Source organism: Nerophis lumbriciformis, linkage group LG26 (assembly GCF_033978685.3).
Source record: "Nerophis lumbriciformis linkage group LG26, RoL_Nlum_v2.1, whole genome shotgun sequence".
Lineage (NCBI taxonomy): Eukaryota > Metazoa > Chordata > Actinopteri > Syngnathiformes > Syngnathidae > Nerophis > Nerophis lumbriciformis.
The window spans coordinates 29,148,208-29,167,547 of NC_084573.2; the positions used below are offsets into that span (position 1 = coordinate 29,148,208).

Sequence of the window (19,340 nt, forward strand, 5' to 3'; positions counted from 1 at the left end):
TGTGGATGAACTTGACTGGCCTGCACAGAGTCCTGACCTGAACCCGATAGAACACCTTTGGGATGAATTAGAACGGAGACTAAGAGCCAGGCCTTCTCGACCAACATCAGTGTGTGACCTCACCAATGTGCTTTTGGAAGAATGGTCGAAAATTCCTATAAACACACTCCACAACTTTATGGACAGCCTTCCCAGAAGAGTTGAAGCTGTAATAGATGCAAAAGGTGGACCGACATCATATTGAGCCCTATGGGTTAGGAATGGGATGGTACTTCAAGTTCATACGTGAGTCTAGGCAGGTGGCCAAATACTTTGTGTATCCATCCATTTTCTATCGCTTGTACCTTTGTGTGTAATATATATATATATATATATATATATATATATATATATATACACAACTTATTTAACACTTTTATTCAGTGGGGGCCTTTTAGATCCCCGAGACCTTTACTCTGATTTTTTTTTTAAACTGTCTTTGCTCAAAAAAATTATAAAAACACATCATTGATGGATGGATATAAAGTTAATATAGAGATTTAAGAGTTGAGATTGAAAATAATATATATAGATACACAACTTATTTTTAACGCTTTTATGAGTGGGGGCCTTTTAGATCCCAGAGACCTTCAATCAGATTTTTTTTTTAAACGATCATTGCTCAAAAAGTAATAAAAACACATAATTGACAGACGGATCTGAAGTTATTATAGACATTTAAGCGTTGAAAGTAAAAAAAAAAAAAAATATATATATAGATATAAAACTTATTTGTAATGCTTTTATGAGAGGGGGCATTTTAGATCGCCGAGACCTATAGTCCTATTTTTTTCAAACTGTCATTGTTCAAAAAAATAATAAAAACACATAATTGACGGACGGGTCTGAAGTTGATAAAGATTTAAGCATTGAAAGTAGAAACTAACATACATTGATATATGACTTCTTTCTAACACTTTTATGACTGAGAGTCCTTTTAGATTCCAAGCCTTTAAGTCTATTTTTTTTTCTCTAAAACTGTGAATCCTCAAAAAATAATAATAAACCAAGGCAATGTTGTTATGAATTATTCTTCTAATAAGGCTTCAATTACTTCACATCAAATATTACACTTTTTATCCAATATTTATTGGGGATAAATATTGCATATGTTGTGTTTCTCCTACTCAACAGAGAGGGTTTAGACAAAAAGGGCATAAAATAAAATCTTTGTGAGGGGTGTCCAAAGTGCGGTCCAGGGACCATTTGCGGCCAACAGCTTATTTTTTAACGGCCCGCGGCACATTCTAAAAATATTATTTAAAAGGCAACAACATAAAAAGTGTTATAAAGGAGCAAACACGTGAAATTTATAAATAAATATTAAATAAATACTGACTCTTATAACAAAAAGCTTTTTGCGTTTTAGCGGTTTTTTTCTTTAAATCTGTCATTACTCAAAAGATAATAATGAATAAAAATCAATGTTAGGAATTATTGACCTATTCTAGGTTCCAATTACTTTACATCAAATATTTTATGTTGGACAAAAAGGGCATAAAACAAACAAACAAAAAACCCCATGTGAGGGTTTCCCTCTTGTGGTTTCATCTGACCGTAATACCGCTTCTCGGAGTCTGGGTTGAACAATCTTTTATTTTGTATGCACACGCCAGGACAGCACTCTGCTCCACAACTTTTCAGTATGTTCATGTCCAGCGCGCGTTTGCTCAGAACTCCCACTCCCCAACCACCGTGTCTCAGCCCGGCTGCTTCTAATAAGCATGACAGGTGATTGGATGATCAGCCCAAGCTGGGTAATCCAATCACCTGCCAGCTGTGCTTCGAGGCCGGTCCTTACACACGCCGCTCCGCGGCAGGCTTGCAGACCATACCCCCCTCCACACCCCACAAAATAATAAAAACTTATAATTGACGGATAGATCTGAAGTTGATCTAGAAATTTAAAGGGGCTGTTTGCAACATTTGCACAGATGCCTAGAGGGCGCCAACTTTCCAATGTATTTTACACAGTATATCTTGCCCTCTCCTGGCTTCTCGTATGTAATGACGTAACACATGCACGCACATTAGCTGTTGGTGTTGTTAGCAAGTAGTAGCACTTTGGATAACTAGCGTTAGCAGTCATTGTTCATTGCTTCTCTTGGACTGCTATTGTATGTGTGCAAGCGCTCCCTGTGCGTACGTGTTGACGAGACCGGGTGAGTGACAGCCGTAAACACAAATCATTATATTTGGGCTTACAAACATTTTAATTACATAACATTTTTAATTGTGAAAAATATAGACAGTTGTCAAACAATAGTGTTCTGTTAAACCACTAATGGTAACATAAACTCGTCTGTGGTGTTCTTGTTATGTTTTTTGCTTTGAAAAATGTAACTGTGAGGAAGTTGCAAAAAGCCCCTTTAAGTGTTGAAAGTAAAAAACAAAACAAATGTATGACTTATTTTTAACACTTCTATGAGTGGGACCCTTTTGGATCCCCAAAATGTTTAGTGGATTTGTTTTTGTTAAAAATGTTCATTCGTCAAAAATAATAATTAATTTAAAGTATTGTTGTTATGAATTATTGACCTACTTAAGGCTCCAATTACTTCACATGAAATATTCCGCTTTTTTTTGGAGAAAAATATTACATATTTTGCGTTTTTGCTCTAAAAAATAAGGTTTTCTTTGTCAAAAAGGGCATTAAACACTTTTGTTTTACTTTATATTGACAAATAGATCTGAAGTTGATCAAGAAATTTAAGCGTTGAAAAAAAAAAAAAATATATATATATATCAATATGTGACTCATTTTTAAAACTTTAATGACTGAGACCCTTTTGAACCTTAATAAAAATTTGAGGGAAGCACTAAGGGTTACTATATATATGTGTGTATATATATATATATATATATATATCGTGCCAGCAATCAGAGTGTTGCTGGTTACTGGGGTTCAATCCCCACCTTCTACCATCCTAGTCACGTCCGTTGTGTCCTTGGGCAAGACACTTCACCCCTTGCTCCTGATGGCTGCTGGTTAGCGCCTTGCATGGCAGCTCCCGCCATCAGTGTGTGAATGTGTGTGTGAATGGGTGAATGTGGAAATACTGTCAAAAGCGCTTTGAGTACCTTGAAGGTAGAAAAGCGCTATACAAGTATAACCCATTTATTATTTATATATATATATATATATATTTTTTTTTTTTTTCTTTTTTCTTCAGTTTATTATTTTTTTTTTTTTCAGTGTGCGGCCCTCAGTGGGAAACGTTTGGACACTCCTGCTTTACACCTCATTCCTCTCATAAAAAGTTTTAAAATCCGCCAATTATGCTGCGGGCGGTGCTGCACAAGTTATGCTGAACCCAGAACCCCGAGAAATTCTTGAACTGGAGCCGCAAAGGGCAGTAAGGGCCGCTCAGATGCGGGAGGGTGGGGGGAGTCCATCGGGACTCGGGGAAGGATGAAAGGGCCATCGGAATGGCCCCTGTCAGTCTGCGTTCCCAATGTGCCCTCTAATTGTCCACAAGCAGAGGGCTGTTTTGTCTCAGGGAACAGTGGCGGCCTCACGCTGCCATTAGCGAGAGCATCCAACCCATCTTCAAAAGGCCGGACTGTGCGACCATCACGACCAGTGTCGACTTCAAAGTGCCCCGAAGCCGCAATGTTTGGACGGAGGAGCGCTTGTCCTGCCTCGCACGCTGCCATTGTTTGTTGCTCTGGGAGCGTTTGTCATGCAGCCTTCTCAAATGCCTTTGTTGTTGTCCATCGCTAGGCCACGCCTATTATCGCCTTCTGCCTGTCTAAATCAGGGATGGGCGATATGGCCTAAAATCTATCCCGCGATTTTTGAAGAGTTCAGCACCGATGACTACCACTAAATAGTTTACACCAATCCTTTTCCACTGATCGCCGCACACTGAAAAATAAAAGCATGCGGAGGTTGATTTACGAACTTTTGGATCGAGCCAAATACACCTCCTTGTGCAAACCATGTCTCTGTGTACGGTCGCTTCATTCACTCATTTTGTGTCACAGTACACTACTAGTCACTTTTTAGCGCTTCTGCGTTTGTGATATTTCTGTATTTTGTAAATCCCGAAATTCCTTGCAATAGCTCGATGAGAAATGTTGTTTTTAAACTGTTTGACAATTTGCTCAAGCATTTGTTCACAAAGTGGTGACCCTCGCCCCATCCTTGTTTGTGAATGACTGAGCATTTCATGGAAGCTGCTTTTATACCCAATCATGGCACCCACCTGTTCCCAATTAGCCTGTTCACCTGTGGGATGTTCCAAATAAGTGTTTGATGAGCATTCCTCAACTTTCTCAGTCTTTTTTTCCACTTGTGCCAGCTTTTTTGAAACATGTTGCAGGCATCAAATTCCAAATGAGCTAATATTTGCAAAGAATAGCAAAGTTTACCAGTTAGAACGTTAATTATCTTGTCTTTGTAGTGTATTCAATTGAATATAGGTTGAAAAGGATTTGCTAATCATTCTATTCTGTTTTTATTTACGATTTACACAATGTGCCAACTTCAATGCTTTAGGGTTTTGTTTATGCAGTTTATATTATGTTCAAAGTGTACAAAACTTCACTAAAATATGAACTTTTGTAGAGGCTGGAACCCATTATTCATATTTACATTGTTTCTTATGGATACATTTGCTTGCTTCACTATACAAACTTACAAAGGCTCCTAATGTGGCGGCTGACGTGTTTGGTAATATGCTGTATTGTGTTATCTACAGTTGCATTACTTTCTCAAAATTATTATTAATCTACTTGCTGATTTATAAATATCATGAGCTGGTTACTTTCTGTTTCATCAACACCTCTGTGAAAATAAAATAAACCCTTTTTCTTCCATTGGTTAGCCGGTAGTTTTGGTCAATACCACACGATTGGGTCTCGATCTGATACCAAAAATTTACAGGGGCAGTAATGACCATACCAAGGTTTATCCGTCAAGTGATCATTGAACGATTACTCTTTTCATCACACCAGGATGGCAGTGTACCAATATCAACATTAATTTTAAATCATCTTGTTATTATTTTTTATTGCATACAACAGTTGGAGCAAAATATAGTCAATAGTGCAAAATAACTAATCATGGGCAAAAAATATGATTGTTTCTGATTTTAATTATTTGGGTTTTGCCTTTAAAGTACTTCTGTGTTTGTAAACTCTAAAAAAATAAAGCATATATACATCCATCCATCCATTTTCTACCGCTTATTCCCTTCGGGGTCGCGGGGGCCGCTGGAGCCTATCTCAGCTACAATTGGGCGGAAGGCGGGGTACACCCTGGACAAGTCGCCACCTCATCGCAGGGCCAACACAGATAGACAGACAACATTCACACTCACATCCACACACTAGGGCCAATTTAGTGTTGCCAATCAACCCATCCCCAGGTGCATGTCTTTGGAGGTGGGAGGAAGCCGGAGTACCCAGAGGGAACCCACGCAGTCACGGGGAGAACATGCAAACTCCACACAGAAAGATCCCGAGCCTGGGATTGAACCCAAGACTATTCAGGACCTTCGTATTGTGAGGCAGACGCACTAACCCCTCTTCCACATATTTATTGTGATAATACAAAATATTAATCTAGTCAGTGTAGTATTGATCATATACTGATACTATACTTGGTATCGTTACTGTCGCCCAAACCGGTTTACTTTCACGAGCTATGGCTCCACTACAGTCTGTATTCGGGATGTGTACTGTTCACATTTAGGAATCAATACCAGTACTCAACGGTGAGAATTTTTGGTACTTTTGTATGTTAATAAATAATAACTGTTTTTGATATTGCAACATTTAAAGATGAACTGATCATGATAACTGCTGTCCAGTTGTTATATCTTGTTTTATTATTGAATTTCTAAGTATAATTTAGAAATATAACAAAAAGTTGCAATTGCAAGTCCAAGATGTTAGATGGCATTAGCATATCGTTTGTGGTGTGTTGGCTGGTCAGTTCAGTATTTGCTGAATCCAGTCTTTTGTTGCGCCCTAAAAGGCGTTAATAGTGTAAGTATTGTACATATTACGCACCAGCTGTTTGATTGTGACGTGCATCTGAGTTGCAGTTAAGATTAACAAATTTGGAGGCGTTGAAATCGCCATGTAAAATCGCTAATGCTAATCAGTACCATGTTAATAGCAAAGCCAATGTATATCAGCATCAAACTAGCGCATTTAGTAAAGTGGAGCCTTACAAAACCTACGTTGGAATGTTTTTTGGTGTTGAAGTGCAAGGAGCCAACCGGGCGCGACGTCATGCGCAACCCTGGTACTGTAACATCTCACCGTATGATAACCGGCAGGATTCGGTCAGTGCCAAGAAAGTACCGGATTCAGTACCCATCCCTTGTGTGTAGTGTAGTATGTTTAGCTATTACTCAAAGTAAACGTACTAAAGCTAGCGAAAACGCAACATTGCACGGAACAAAATCTCTATTGTTTGTCAAAATAATAGGGGTGTCAAAAAAAATCGATTTTCGAAAAAATAGCGAGTCTTATTTGTAATGATTCTTAATCGATTAAAATTGATTGATTTATTCATTTTTTTATATATATATGTATATACCGTATTTTTCGGAGTATAAGTCGCACCAAAGTATAAGTCGCACCTGCCGAAAATGCATAATAAAAAAAGAAAAAAACATATATAAGTCGCACTGGAGCCCGGCCAAACTATGAAAAAAACTGCGACTTATAGTCCGAAAAATACGGTATATATATATATATATATATATGTATATATATATATATATATATATATGTCCTGTCCAGCCACTCAGACAAATAATAGTGTTGGTGTAAATGATCATATCTGCTGTACAGACTGACTTCAGAAAATAGGAGTTTTGCATACTTCTCTTGTTGCCTTATTTGTATTTGACTTGATTAAATGTTTGGGTAGAATTTCATGAAACAAAACCAGTTTTCTTTTAAGTAATATAGACATTTTTTACAGCTGTTATTTTATTTTATGGATGAATGTAGTTAGTCATAGAACTGGCATCCAATGTTATTAAAAAATAATAGATTTTCATTAGAGAATCGTTTTGAATCAAGAATCAATTCTGAATTGAATCGTTAGCCCCAAGAGTCGAATCAAATTGAATCGTGGGGTGCCCAAAGATTCACAGCCCGACTAATTAATGCGACTTGGGTAAGGGTACCACTTACTAAACTTACCATAGTAGGTCTGTATTGGATCCCAGCCTTCGTTCCATTGGCTGTCCCAATCTCCGCCCACTCCGCTGAGTAAGGACTCCTCGCTACCGTAATCTAGCGAATAATCTTCCTCCTCTTCTTCACCGGTTTCCTCCATGGCCGACCGGCTGCTGCTGCTGTCCTCACTTGAATCTGTGTAGCTCCAGAAAAGCGGCCAGAAAAGCTTCTTTCCTCCGAGCCATTCCACTGAGGAAGAAGAGGAAGATACTGGTATCCACTCGTTGTCCTTGGCCAGGTCCATCTCCACCTCCATCTGAGGGTCGTCCACAACCTCAATTGTGACCTGCATGGAGACCAATTATCAACCAACAATTAGCGACGTTGTTATTGTAAGCTCTAACTCAGAGGAAGTACTTTTAGTAACATAGCGCCTTGATCATGGAGGTAAGGTAGCTCGTGCAGCCATTGACATCTGTCAGCGTCCCAGTGAGTGCAGACATTGTACAGTAAGTGATTGTTTTGTTATGTTCGTAGTGTGTGTTTCTTGTTTAGCACTTAGCAGTAGTGCTACATGATGCTTAGTGTTTCACATCTGTTTATCACTCGGTTTCGCTAAAGCCAACGCATATTCAGGCCAAAAATATAAGGTTCTGGACCATTTGTCCCAAGGTAGTTTGCCATGATTAGTAGTTGTTGACGGAAATAGCGAGAGCGTCGCTAGAAATGATCAAAATACTTTAAATATTATCATGGATGTGCCTGCCATTACATTACTTATATACAAACCCCGTTTCCATATGAGTTGGGAAATTGTGTTAGATGTAAATATAAACGGAATACAATGATTTGCAAATCCTTTTCAACCTATATTCAATTGAATGCACTACAAAGATAAGATATTTGATGTTCAAACTCATAAACTTTATTTATTTTTTGCAAATAATAATTAACATAGAATTTTATGGCTGCAACACGTGCCAAAGTAGTTGAGAAAGGGCATGTTCACCACCACTGTGTTACATCACCTTTTCTTTTAACAACACTGAAACGATTGGGAACTGAGGAAACTAATTGTTGAAGCTTTGAAAGTGGAATTCTTTCCCATTCTTGTTTTATGTAGAGCTTCAGTCGTTCAACAGTCCGGGGTCTCCGCTGTCGTATTTTACGCTTCATAATGCGCCACACATTTTCGATGGGAGACAGGTCTGGACTGCAGGCGAGCCAGGAAAGTACCCGCACTCTTTTTTTACGAAGTCATGCTGTTGTAGCACGTGCTGAATGTGGCTTGGCATTGTCTTGCTGAAATAAGCAGGGGCGTCCATGAAAAAGACGGCGCTTAGATGGCAGCATATGTTGTTCCAAAACCTGTATGTACCTTTCAGCATTAATGGTGCCTTCACAGATGTGTAAGTTACCCATGCCTTGGGCACTAATGCACCCCCATACCATCACAGATGCTGGCTTTTGAACTTTGCGTCGATAACAGTCTGGATGGTTCGCTTCCCCTTTGGACACGATGTCGAATATTTCCAAAAACAATTTGAAATGTGGACTCTTCAGACCACAGAACACTTTTCCACTTTGCATGAGTCCATCTTAGATGATCTCGGGCCCAGAGAAGCCGGCGGCGTTTCTGGATGTTGTTGATAAATGGCTTTCGCTTTGCATAGTAAAGCTTTAACTTGCACTTACAGATGTAGCGACAAACTGTTTTTAGTGACAGTGGTTTTCTGAAGTGTTCCTGAACCCATGTGGTGATATCCTTTAGAGATTGATGTCGGTTTTTGATACAGTGCCGTCTGAGGGATCGAAGGTCACGGTCATTCAATGTTGGTTTCCGGCCATGCCGCTTACGTGGAGTGATTTCTCCAGATTCTCTGAACCTTTTGATGATATTATGGACCGTAGATGTTGAAATCCCTAAATTTCTTGCAATTGCACTTTGAGAAACGTTGTTCTTAAACTGTTTGACTATTTGCTCACGCAGTTGTGGATAAAGGGGTGTACCTCGCCCCATCCTTTCTTGTGAAAGACTGAGCATTTTTTGGGAAGCTGTTTTTATACCCAATCATGGCACCCACCTGTTCCCAATTAGCCTGCACACCTGTGGGATGTTCCAAATAAGTGTTTGATGAGCATTCCTCAACTTTATCAGTATTTATTGCCACCTTTCCCAACTTCTTTGTCACGTGTTGCTGGCATCAAATTCTAAAGTTAATGATTATTTGCAAAATTAAACATGTTTATCAGTTTGAACATCAAATATGTTGTCTTTGTAGCATATTCAACTGAATATGGGTTGAAAATGATTTGCAAATCAATGTATTCCGTTTATATTTACATCTAACACAATTTCCCAACTCACATGGAAATGGGGTTTGTACTTACATCATGGATATAAAACGTTTGAGGTTTTTTAGAAGGCTTTTTAAGCAGAGTAAATAAAATCAAAACCTGCATTGTTAGCCGTATCTTGCTATTGTTTATTTACAATTTACATTGCAAAAAAAATAGGAAGACATATGTGTTCTTGTCTCACAAAGGGGGGGGGGGGGGGGGGGGGGGGGGATTGGAGTTCTCATTTAATGACATATTTTATAAGATATTACAATAATTTGCTTTGCCACCTGTAACACAAAGCTAAAATGACAATGTTTTGCCCAGATATCTTAGCACATTCGAGCTCCATTGGCTTGGTTTTAGCATCTTTAATGTACAAAATGTGCAAAAATCCAAACATCCTACCGGCCTTGTTCATTCATGGTATCGTATATATTTACAGTATAGTGAACTGGTTGAGACATTAAAGTAGGGCTGGGTATTAGCAAGGATTTCACGATACAATACCTATCACGATACTTGAGTCACAATGCGACATATTGTTATATTCTACATAGTTACACCCAACTGCGCCCGAAACCCAACCTTCGGGCTGATGATTTTAGGTTGTCCTGAAGAATTTGGAGGTAATCCTCCTTTTTCATTGTCCCATTTAAAGCACCAGTTCCATTGGCAGCAAAACAGGCCCAGAGCATAATACTACCACCACCATGCTTGACGGTGGAAATGGTGTTCCTGGGATTAAAGGCCTCACCTTTTCTCCTCCAAACATATTGCTGGGCATTGTGGCCTAACAGCTCAATTTTTGTTTCATCTGACATCACATGGACAAAGATAAGACCTTCTGGAGGAAAGTTCTGTGGTCAGATGAAACAAAAATTGAGCGATCGTCCATGTCCAAATTGCGATGCATCTAAAAATCGATTATTTCCTCCACCTCTAACACACATATATATATATATATATATGTTTTTTTTTTTTTTTTTTTTTTTTTTTATAAGAAGCAATTTTTAAAAATAAATTTTTAGGCCATCTCCATGCAACGAAAAGGAACTTTTATAACCTGTAACCTGTTTTTGTAGAAGTTTTATTATATTATACCAAAAACTATATTGCGAGAATCGTGATGAATCAAAAACGATTCTAAATCGAATTGTCACCTAAGGAATCGGAATTGGATCTAATTGTTATCTGCCCAAAGACTCACACCCCTAGTTCAAGATGTAGATTTTGTCTCAACGTCATGAAGGAAAAGGTACAAACTTGAATGGCTTTGTGCCGAGACGATCACAGAAGAGAACGTCATGTGATGACGACATCGACAGGCATGCGTCCTCACTGGCACGATGTGCACAAGCCAGCCAGACGTGAGTATTCAAGAAGCCAAATCATCCTCTCAAGGAGAGAATGTGAGCATTTGTTCCAGACAACTACCGGTACTTCTCATTACCTCTATGAGTCATCACTAATGCTACTTTGCTTCAGCAGACGCAAAGAGAGAAAAAAAACTCATGTTGTTGGGTACGTTTTAGCTTGCTGTCACTATTCAGAAAGCTCAGAAGGTAATACAATTTGGAATTTACCTGACATTTTGCGGGAAATATTTTTTAGAATTCATACAAATAGTCTTCTAGCACACAGTTTAGCACTGGAGCAATTATTTTTGCTTTTTCTTCAGCTTTTCACCACAACTTGCAGTCTGGAACAGAGTTTCCCAAGCTTTATTACCAAGGCACATATTTTGCATTAGTTAAATCTCACACCACCAGCACGTCATGATGTATTAGAGGTGGGAATTCTGGTCCAATTCCTGGGGTGAAGATTCGATTCAGAATCAATTCTCACTTCAACACGATTCTTGTATCATGTAAATTATAATAAAACCTTTTCAAGGCAGGAAATGACTGGTGACATACGACTTCTACGCATAGTGTTGGCCTAAGAAACTGATTTTTAAACATCTGTTTACAAAAATCCACAATGTTAATTACAAAATTACAAAAACTACAAATTGATTTGGAACAGGTATGACTAAAAATATAGATTTGGATGTCAATCGATTTTTTTAAGCACCCCGAATATGAATGTCAACAGGTCATCAATCAATCAATCAATCAATCAATCAATGTTTACTTATATAGCCCTAAATCACGAGTGTCTCAAAGGGCTGCACAAGCCACAACGACATCCTCGGCTCAGATCCCACATCAGGGCTTGAAAAAACTCAACCCAATGGGATACTTGGTAAGGTGGATACTTGGCTTAATTATGCACCTACTGCCACCTAGTGGAAGGATATTTAATAGGGGTATGAATTTTTGGGCACTTAACGATGTGATATGCGTCAGATTCCTGGGATGACGATTCGTATCATATCGATTCTCGATTCAACAAGATTCTCGTGATATATAATTTGGTATACAAGTTATAATAAAACCTTTTTAAAACGGCTTACAAAAGCTCCTCTTGGCTGGTGACATACGACTTATACGCGCAGTGTTTGCCTAAAAAACAGATTTTTAATCATTTGTTTACAAAAATCCACAATGTTAATCAATCTGACACAAGAAAAAAAAGCAACTCAAACCCAAGTCCAGCTTTATGAAACAGCAGAGGATACATCTTAGGATATACATTTACTAACAGATGAGAAAACATACAAACACATATTAAAAAAAAAAAGCGAAAACACAAATTTAATGAAAGCAACAGTATCAATAATAATAATAATAATAATAACGATGATAATACAAATAATAATTGTTTAATGTTTGATACAATAATTGATTTTTGGAAGAAAAAAAAAAAAAGAAAAAAAATTAAAAAATGCTATTTTTAAATGATTAATTATGTAAATCTATTCTCGAAAATTATAAATCTGTTTGGAACCGGAAGAAATAAAAATAGCGATTTTTTTTTTTTTTTAAAGCACCCCGAATGTCAACAGTTGGAAGCTTGGCTTAATTATGCACCTCCTGCCACCTAGTGGAAGGATATTTAATAAGGATATGATATTTAGTCAGATTCCTGGAGTGACAATTCGATTCATAAACGATTCATACCATTTGGTATAATAATTATGATAAAACTTTTTCAAAACAGGTTAGAGGTGATAAACGCTCATTTTGGTTGCATGGACAAGGCCTAAAAACGTTTTAAAAAATTGACTCTTATAATTTCAGACCAATCAAGTGAAAAAGGACCGTGGTTGGGAATGCTCTAGATTCGAATACGGCATATACACAGGAAGAGACGTGCACTCGCTACTCGGCGCTTACCTGAATGTTGGGGTTTTGAGAGTTCACATCCGCATTTGCCAGGTCTGGAAAGTTCTTCAAATCCAGGATGAAGGGTTTGGTTTCTTCCTCGGGTTCGGGCTGAGGAAGTACGCCCACGGAGCGGTGCTGAAGGTGGGGCCACATTCTCTGATGGCTGTGGGGCTCCGGCATACTTTGCACCTGGTTCTGCCTCTCCAAGTCGCCGGCGTCATACTGGATCCCGACGCTCTGGACCGGGTGGCCGTGACCCTGATGGCAAACACACATCGTACAAAGTGTTTTTATCTGGGCGACAAATAAATCTCGGTTAAAACTCATCACATAAAGGTAAAAATGGTAGACAATAGGAACTAGCAGCTACACAACAACTAAGCACACAACAGCCCACAAACTATACATGAGCAATAAGTGTCCTTTGTTAAACAATGTTGCAGTGTAAAACAGCATGTGTCAAAACAAACAAGTATCAAATAATTATAGTTGCATATTACTTACACATACAAAATATGTATTAAAGCATATTAGAGTAGCCAGTAACAAACGTGTCCGCATCATTCAACTTACAGCGTCATGTGCTTAACCGAATGGATTGTTGCCGCGACTAGGTGTCGCCAAATACAAATTACCACTCCACTTCAACTCAAAGACAGCATAAGTCCATTCCAGACAATTAATAATAAATACGATAGTGTTTTTCGAACCTACCATTGTTCTCTGTTTGAATACTTTCACTTGCTCAAACCTTTCCTAATATTGCACCCTACAAAATAAAGTATGTATGATTAAGGAGTGGGGAACAAATATTGACATGGCAATATATTTGATCCACTTTCTGTACAATTGTAATAAACGAAAATGGACCATTTGAATTACACAGTTTGTCCAATTAATTATTACTGTATTTAGAGCACTTTCAGTATACAAGTTGTATTTAACATTTTGAATTAGTTAGTGAACGATGCCCCAATAAATATAAACTGTTTTTGATAATAAAATAATGTTTTTATTGCAACATTTAAAAATGAGCTGATTATTTTAGATTTAGATTTATTGGTCCCCTTGGGGAAATTAATTTTCATGATAACTGCTAATTGGCTTTAATAACACATTTCTGAATCTTATGTCAAGGTCTGGGCGCATTCCAATGCAGAGCGCACCTCCAAGAGCGGACAAGGCGCGCGTCAGTCCGGCTGCAGCAAGCATCTGCAATCAATCGCCGGCAATCAACACACCTGTCGCTGATGAGACCTTCCTTCATAAGCCAGCACAACCTGCTATCCCGCGCCAGAACGTAGTTCAATGTTCAGTACAGTAAGCTGATACGTCAAGCTTGATGCGCACTCTTTGCTCTCTGTTTTCTCCCCCGTCGTGGTCATTGTCTCGTGTCCTCCTTGTTGCCTCTCTGCAGCCTGCCTTCGTTCCCACGTCACGAGCTGTGTGTTCCCTTTGGTTCCCTGGCTGCATCTTGGATCTCGACCTCCCGCCTGGACCCGGACTTTGATGCCTCTCTCCTCCCCTCGACTACCTGCCTGTCTCACAGACCTTCAAGCCTGCCTGTCTCACAGACCTTCGAGCCTACCTTTTCCCTCCGGGACTTCCGCCTCTCGCTCAACACTCGGGTAACACACAACAGTTAATTCACACATAGTCACACATCATACACCTATTTGGATTAGTTCACACACTTCATTTCTGATTATTATATATTGTGTATATATAATAATTAAACAGAGTTAAACGACGCCCCTCCTGTCTGTGCCGTCTCCTCTTCCTGTACACATAACATTTTACTTGCAAGTATGACAATAAGTTGCGATTACAGTTGCAAGTCCAAGACGTTAGATGGCAGTAATGTATAGTCTATGGTGGGTTGGCCAGTCAGTTCAGACTTTGCTGAATCTAGTCTTTTGTTGCACTCTAAAAAATGTTAATACGGTAAGTATTGTACTTATTACACACCAGCTGTTTGATCACAACGTTCATCTTGGTTGCAGTTTTCACCAACACATTTGGAGGTGTGGACATGTAAATCGGTACTGCTAATCAGCAGCATATCAATAGCAAAGCCAATGTTTTTATGAGTCAATTTCTTCGTTGGCCTAAAAATTCAGTGCTCCTGGACTGATTGCTAAGTGCAGAAATAGCAAGATTGGGTTGGCAACCAAGCATGATGTTACACACAACCCAGGTACCGTAACATGGCACTTAAGGATTTTACGTGAATCGGTGCCAAAAAGGTACCGGATTCGGTACGCATCCCTAAATAGCAATAGTGTGCTGTGACACATATCGTATCGTGAAGTGAAAAAGTTGCAGTGCAGTGATCCTGATGTATAGAAATGTATTAATGAGCGTGACAACAATCGGTATTCTGTTTTCTGGAAGAAAATCTGAAAAATGTCTATCGCTTTGCAGATTGTTCAGCAGAGCCTCTGCGGCCAAGTGACCAACCGGCATTTGTGTCGTTCTTTCTTTTTTCCCACAGCAGTCATTGCATCCAGGCATGGAGACAAAGAGGGGCCTGTGCCAGAAAGATCCCCTTTTAGCTTTAATGAGAGGGCCTGGGAGGCGTGAGACCCCTGTGTTGGTGTGTGTGTGTGTGCGTGCATGTATGCCCCGAGCTAGGGCCACGACGACCACCCCGCATTTTAACTTGAAAGAAGGAATCGGATGACAAAAATAGCATCAAACGGTAACAAGAATCGCAATATTTCATTGAATGCTGCACCTTTGTCAACATGTCCGGAGTCGGATTCAAAGACGGTAGCAGTTTGTGGCCTACACGCATGGTCGTCAGAGAGGGGGGCGGGTCCGGGAGGAAATGTCTGCATTAATGACTTACAGTTATGGCATCCAGAACAGCACGTACTTTCTACTCGGCGCCTGTGATTGTCCCATAAAGAAGTTATGCGGAGGCTCGGATACAAGCATGTGAACACAAAAAAACGCCTGTTTAGAAAATAAGCATGTCAAGCATGACGAATGACACGCGATGCCAAGGCGGCCCCCTCTGCAAGTATGTCATGTCCCGTCGTAGCGGTTTCACGCAGAGATCCACCGATATTCATTTGCAGTAAAAGTTATTTAACGTCAGTAAACAGCTGGACAAGGCTTTAAGTTGCTTTTTTTTTTTAAACATTACTTTTTAGGAAACGTCGGACCAGTAGCGACATAATGTTTTGGTTAACTAAGCACCGAACAACAGGAGCATCGACATTTGCATTTTTTAAAATATGGGACATTTTGTAAAAATATGGCATTTCTCTACAGGTTTCCTGGTGAGGAACACTGAAATATTGCAAACATTTAAATAAAAAACAATTCTGGGTTCCTTCATTTAGCTCAGGGGTTCTCAACTTTTCCACTACAGAGTGGTCCAAAATATTAACACGGAGTTAGTAATTTGACTCCTGATTTTAATCGTATTCGACAACTGGGGGGGGAACACTGAAGTAGCTTATATAATTGAGACATTTTTCAAGGTGGCTGACATAATTTTTACCTGGATGTTACAGAAGTATAAGAATGTGTGAGCTTCTGCCTGATCTTCTTTACTTATATAATGATCCCCTGTTTGTCAAGATATTTACACAAAGTTTGTATTTTTGACAGAGATATATTTTCTGTTGTCTTCATGTCCATCCATCTGTGTCGCGTTCTTATTTGATTGAATTACGGAACCAGTGTTTATTTTGACAGCAGTTTTTGAATTAATTTTAGTCATAGTCTTTTGACGAAAATGTATTTTAGCTTTGGTCCTATTTTAGTAATCTAAATTGATTTTGTTTTAGTCTACCAAAATTACAGTAAACTTGGTCGACTGAAATATAAATTATAAAGGATTGCATATACATATACATAGGTAAAAGCCAGTAAATTAGAATATTTTGAAAAACTTGATTTATTTCAGTAATTGCATTCAAAAGGTGTAACTTGTACATTATATTTATTCATTGCACACAGACTGATGCATTCAAATGTTTATTTCATTTAATTTTGATGATTTGAAGTGGCAACAAATGAAAATCCAAAATTCCGTGTGTCACAAAATTAGAATATTACTTAAGGCTAATACAAAAAAGAGATTTTTAGAAATGTTGGCCAACTGAAAAGTATGAAAATGAAAAATATGAGCATGTACAATACTCAATACTTGGTTGGAGCTCCTTTTGCCTCAATTACTGCGTTAATGCGGCGTGGCATGGAGTCGATGAGTTTCTGGCACTGCTCAGGTGTTATGAGAGCCCAGGTTGCTCTGATAGTGGCCTTCAACTCTTCTGCGTTTTTGGGTCTGGCATTCTGCATCATCCTTTTCACAATACCCCACAGATTTTCTATGGGGCTAAGGTCAGGGGAGTTGGCGGGCCAATTTAGAACAGAAATACCATGGTCCGTAAACCAGGCACGGGTAGATTTTGCGCTGTGTGCAGGCGCCAAGTCCTGTTGGAACTTGAAATCTCCATCTCCATAGAGCAGGTCAGCAGCAGGAAGCATGAAGTGCTCTAAAACTTGCTGGTAGACGGCTGCGTTGACCCTGGATCTCAGGAAACAGAGTGGACCGACACCAGCAGATGACATGGCACCCCAAACCATCACTGATGGTGGAAACTTTACACTAGACTTCAGGCAACGTGGATCCTGTGCCTCTCCTGTCTTCCTCCAGACTCTGGGACCTCGATTTCCAAAGGAAATGCAAAATTTGCTTTCGTCAGAAAACATGACTTTGGACCACTCAGCAGCAGTCCAGCTGGTGTCGGTCCACTCTGTTTCCTGAGATCCAGGGTCAACGCAGCCGTCTACCAGCAAGTTTTAGAGCACTTCATGCTTCCTGCTGCTGACCTGCTCTATGGAGATGGAGATTTCAAGTTCCAACAGGACTTGGCGCCTGCACACAGCGCAAAATCTACCCGTGCCTGGTTTACGGACCATGGTATTTCTGTTCTAAATTGGCCCGCCAACTCCCCTGACCTTAGCCCCATAGAAAATCTGTGGGGTATTGTGAAAAGGAAGATGCAGAATGCCAGACCCAAAAACGCAGAAGAGTTGAAGGCCACTATCAGAGCTACCTGGGCTCTCATAACACCTGAGCAGTGCCAGAAACTCATCGACTCCATGCCACGCCGCATTAACGCAGTAATTGAGGCAAAAGGAGCTCCAACCAAGTATTGAGTATTGTACATGCTCATATTTTTCATTTTCATACTTTTCAGTTGGCCAACATTTCTAAAAATCCCTTTTTTGTATTAGCCTTAAGTAATATTCTAATTTTGTGACACACGGAATTTTGGATTTTCATTTGTTGCCACTTCAAATCATCAAAATTAAATGAAATAAACATTTGAATGCATCAGTCTGTGTGCAATGAATAAATATAATGTACAAATTACACCTTTTGAATGCAATTACTGAAATAAATCAAGTTTTTCAAAATATTCTAATTTACTGGCTTTTACCTGTATATATATATATATATATATATATATATATATATATATATATATATATATATATATATACATATATATAGATTAGAGATGTCCGATAATATCGGCCTGCCGATATTATCGGCCGATAAATGCGTTAAAATGTAATATCGGAAATTATCGGTATGGTTTTTTTTTTTATCATCGGTATCGTTTTGTTTTTGTTTTTTTATTAAATCAACATAAAAAACACAAGATACACTTATAATTAGTGCAGCAACCCAAACCCCCCCCATTTCCCTCATTCACACAAAAGGGTTGTTTCTTTCTGTTATTAATATTCTGGTTCATACATTATATATCAATATAGATCAATACAGTCTGCAAGGGATACAGTCCGTAAGCACACATTATGTGTGTGCTGCTGGTCCACTAATAGTACTAACCTTTAACAGTTAATTTCACTAATTTTCATTAATTACTAGTTTCTATGTAACTGTTTTTATATTGTTTTACTTTCTTTTTTATTCAAGAAAATGTTATTAATTTATTTATCTTATTTTATTTTATCAATTAAAAAAAAAAAGTACCTACTGTATGTATATATATATATATATATATACATACATATACATGTATATATATATATATATATACATATATATATACACATATACATATACACATATACATATATATATATATATATACATACATATATATATATATATACATACATATATATATATATATATACATACTGGTTCAATCCCCACCTAGTACCAACCTCGTCATGTCCGTTGTGTCCTGAGCAAGACACTTCACCCTTGCTCCTGATGGGTGCTGGTAGCGCCTTGCATGGCAGCTCCCTCCATCAGTGTGTGAATGTGTGTGTGAATGGGTAAATGTGGAAGTAGTGTCAAAGCGCTTTGAGTACCTTGAAGGTAGAAAAGCGCTATACAAGTACAACCCATTTATCATTATTTATATATATATACACATATATATATATATATATATATACACATATATATATATATATATATACACATATATATATATATATATATATACACATATATATATATATATATATACACATACATATATATAC

General features: G+C 38.5%; 1 protein-coding gene across 2 annotated transcripts in view; it reads right to left on the reverse strand.

Moving 5' to 3' along the window:
* Positions 1 to 19,340, reverse strand: part of ism2b (isthmin 2b) — a 46,663-nt gene that overhangs the window by 11,701 nt on the left and 15,622 nt on the right. For both annotated transcript variants that reach the window (XR_009817927.2, XM_061987046.2), the window contains exons 2-3: positions 12,804 to 13,052; positions 7,207 to 7,528 (exon numbers count right to left, since the gene is read on the reverse strand). Coding sequence is in view for 1 of the 2 variants with exons in the window: in XM_061987046.2 (XP_061843030.1) it covers positions 7,207 to 7,528; positions 12,804 to 13,052 (571 nt within the window). In the remaining variant the exon portion in view is untranslated. The remainder of the gene's footprint in view (positions 1 to 7,206; positions 7,529 to 12,803; positions 13,053 to 19,340) is intronic.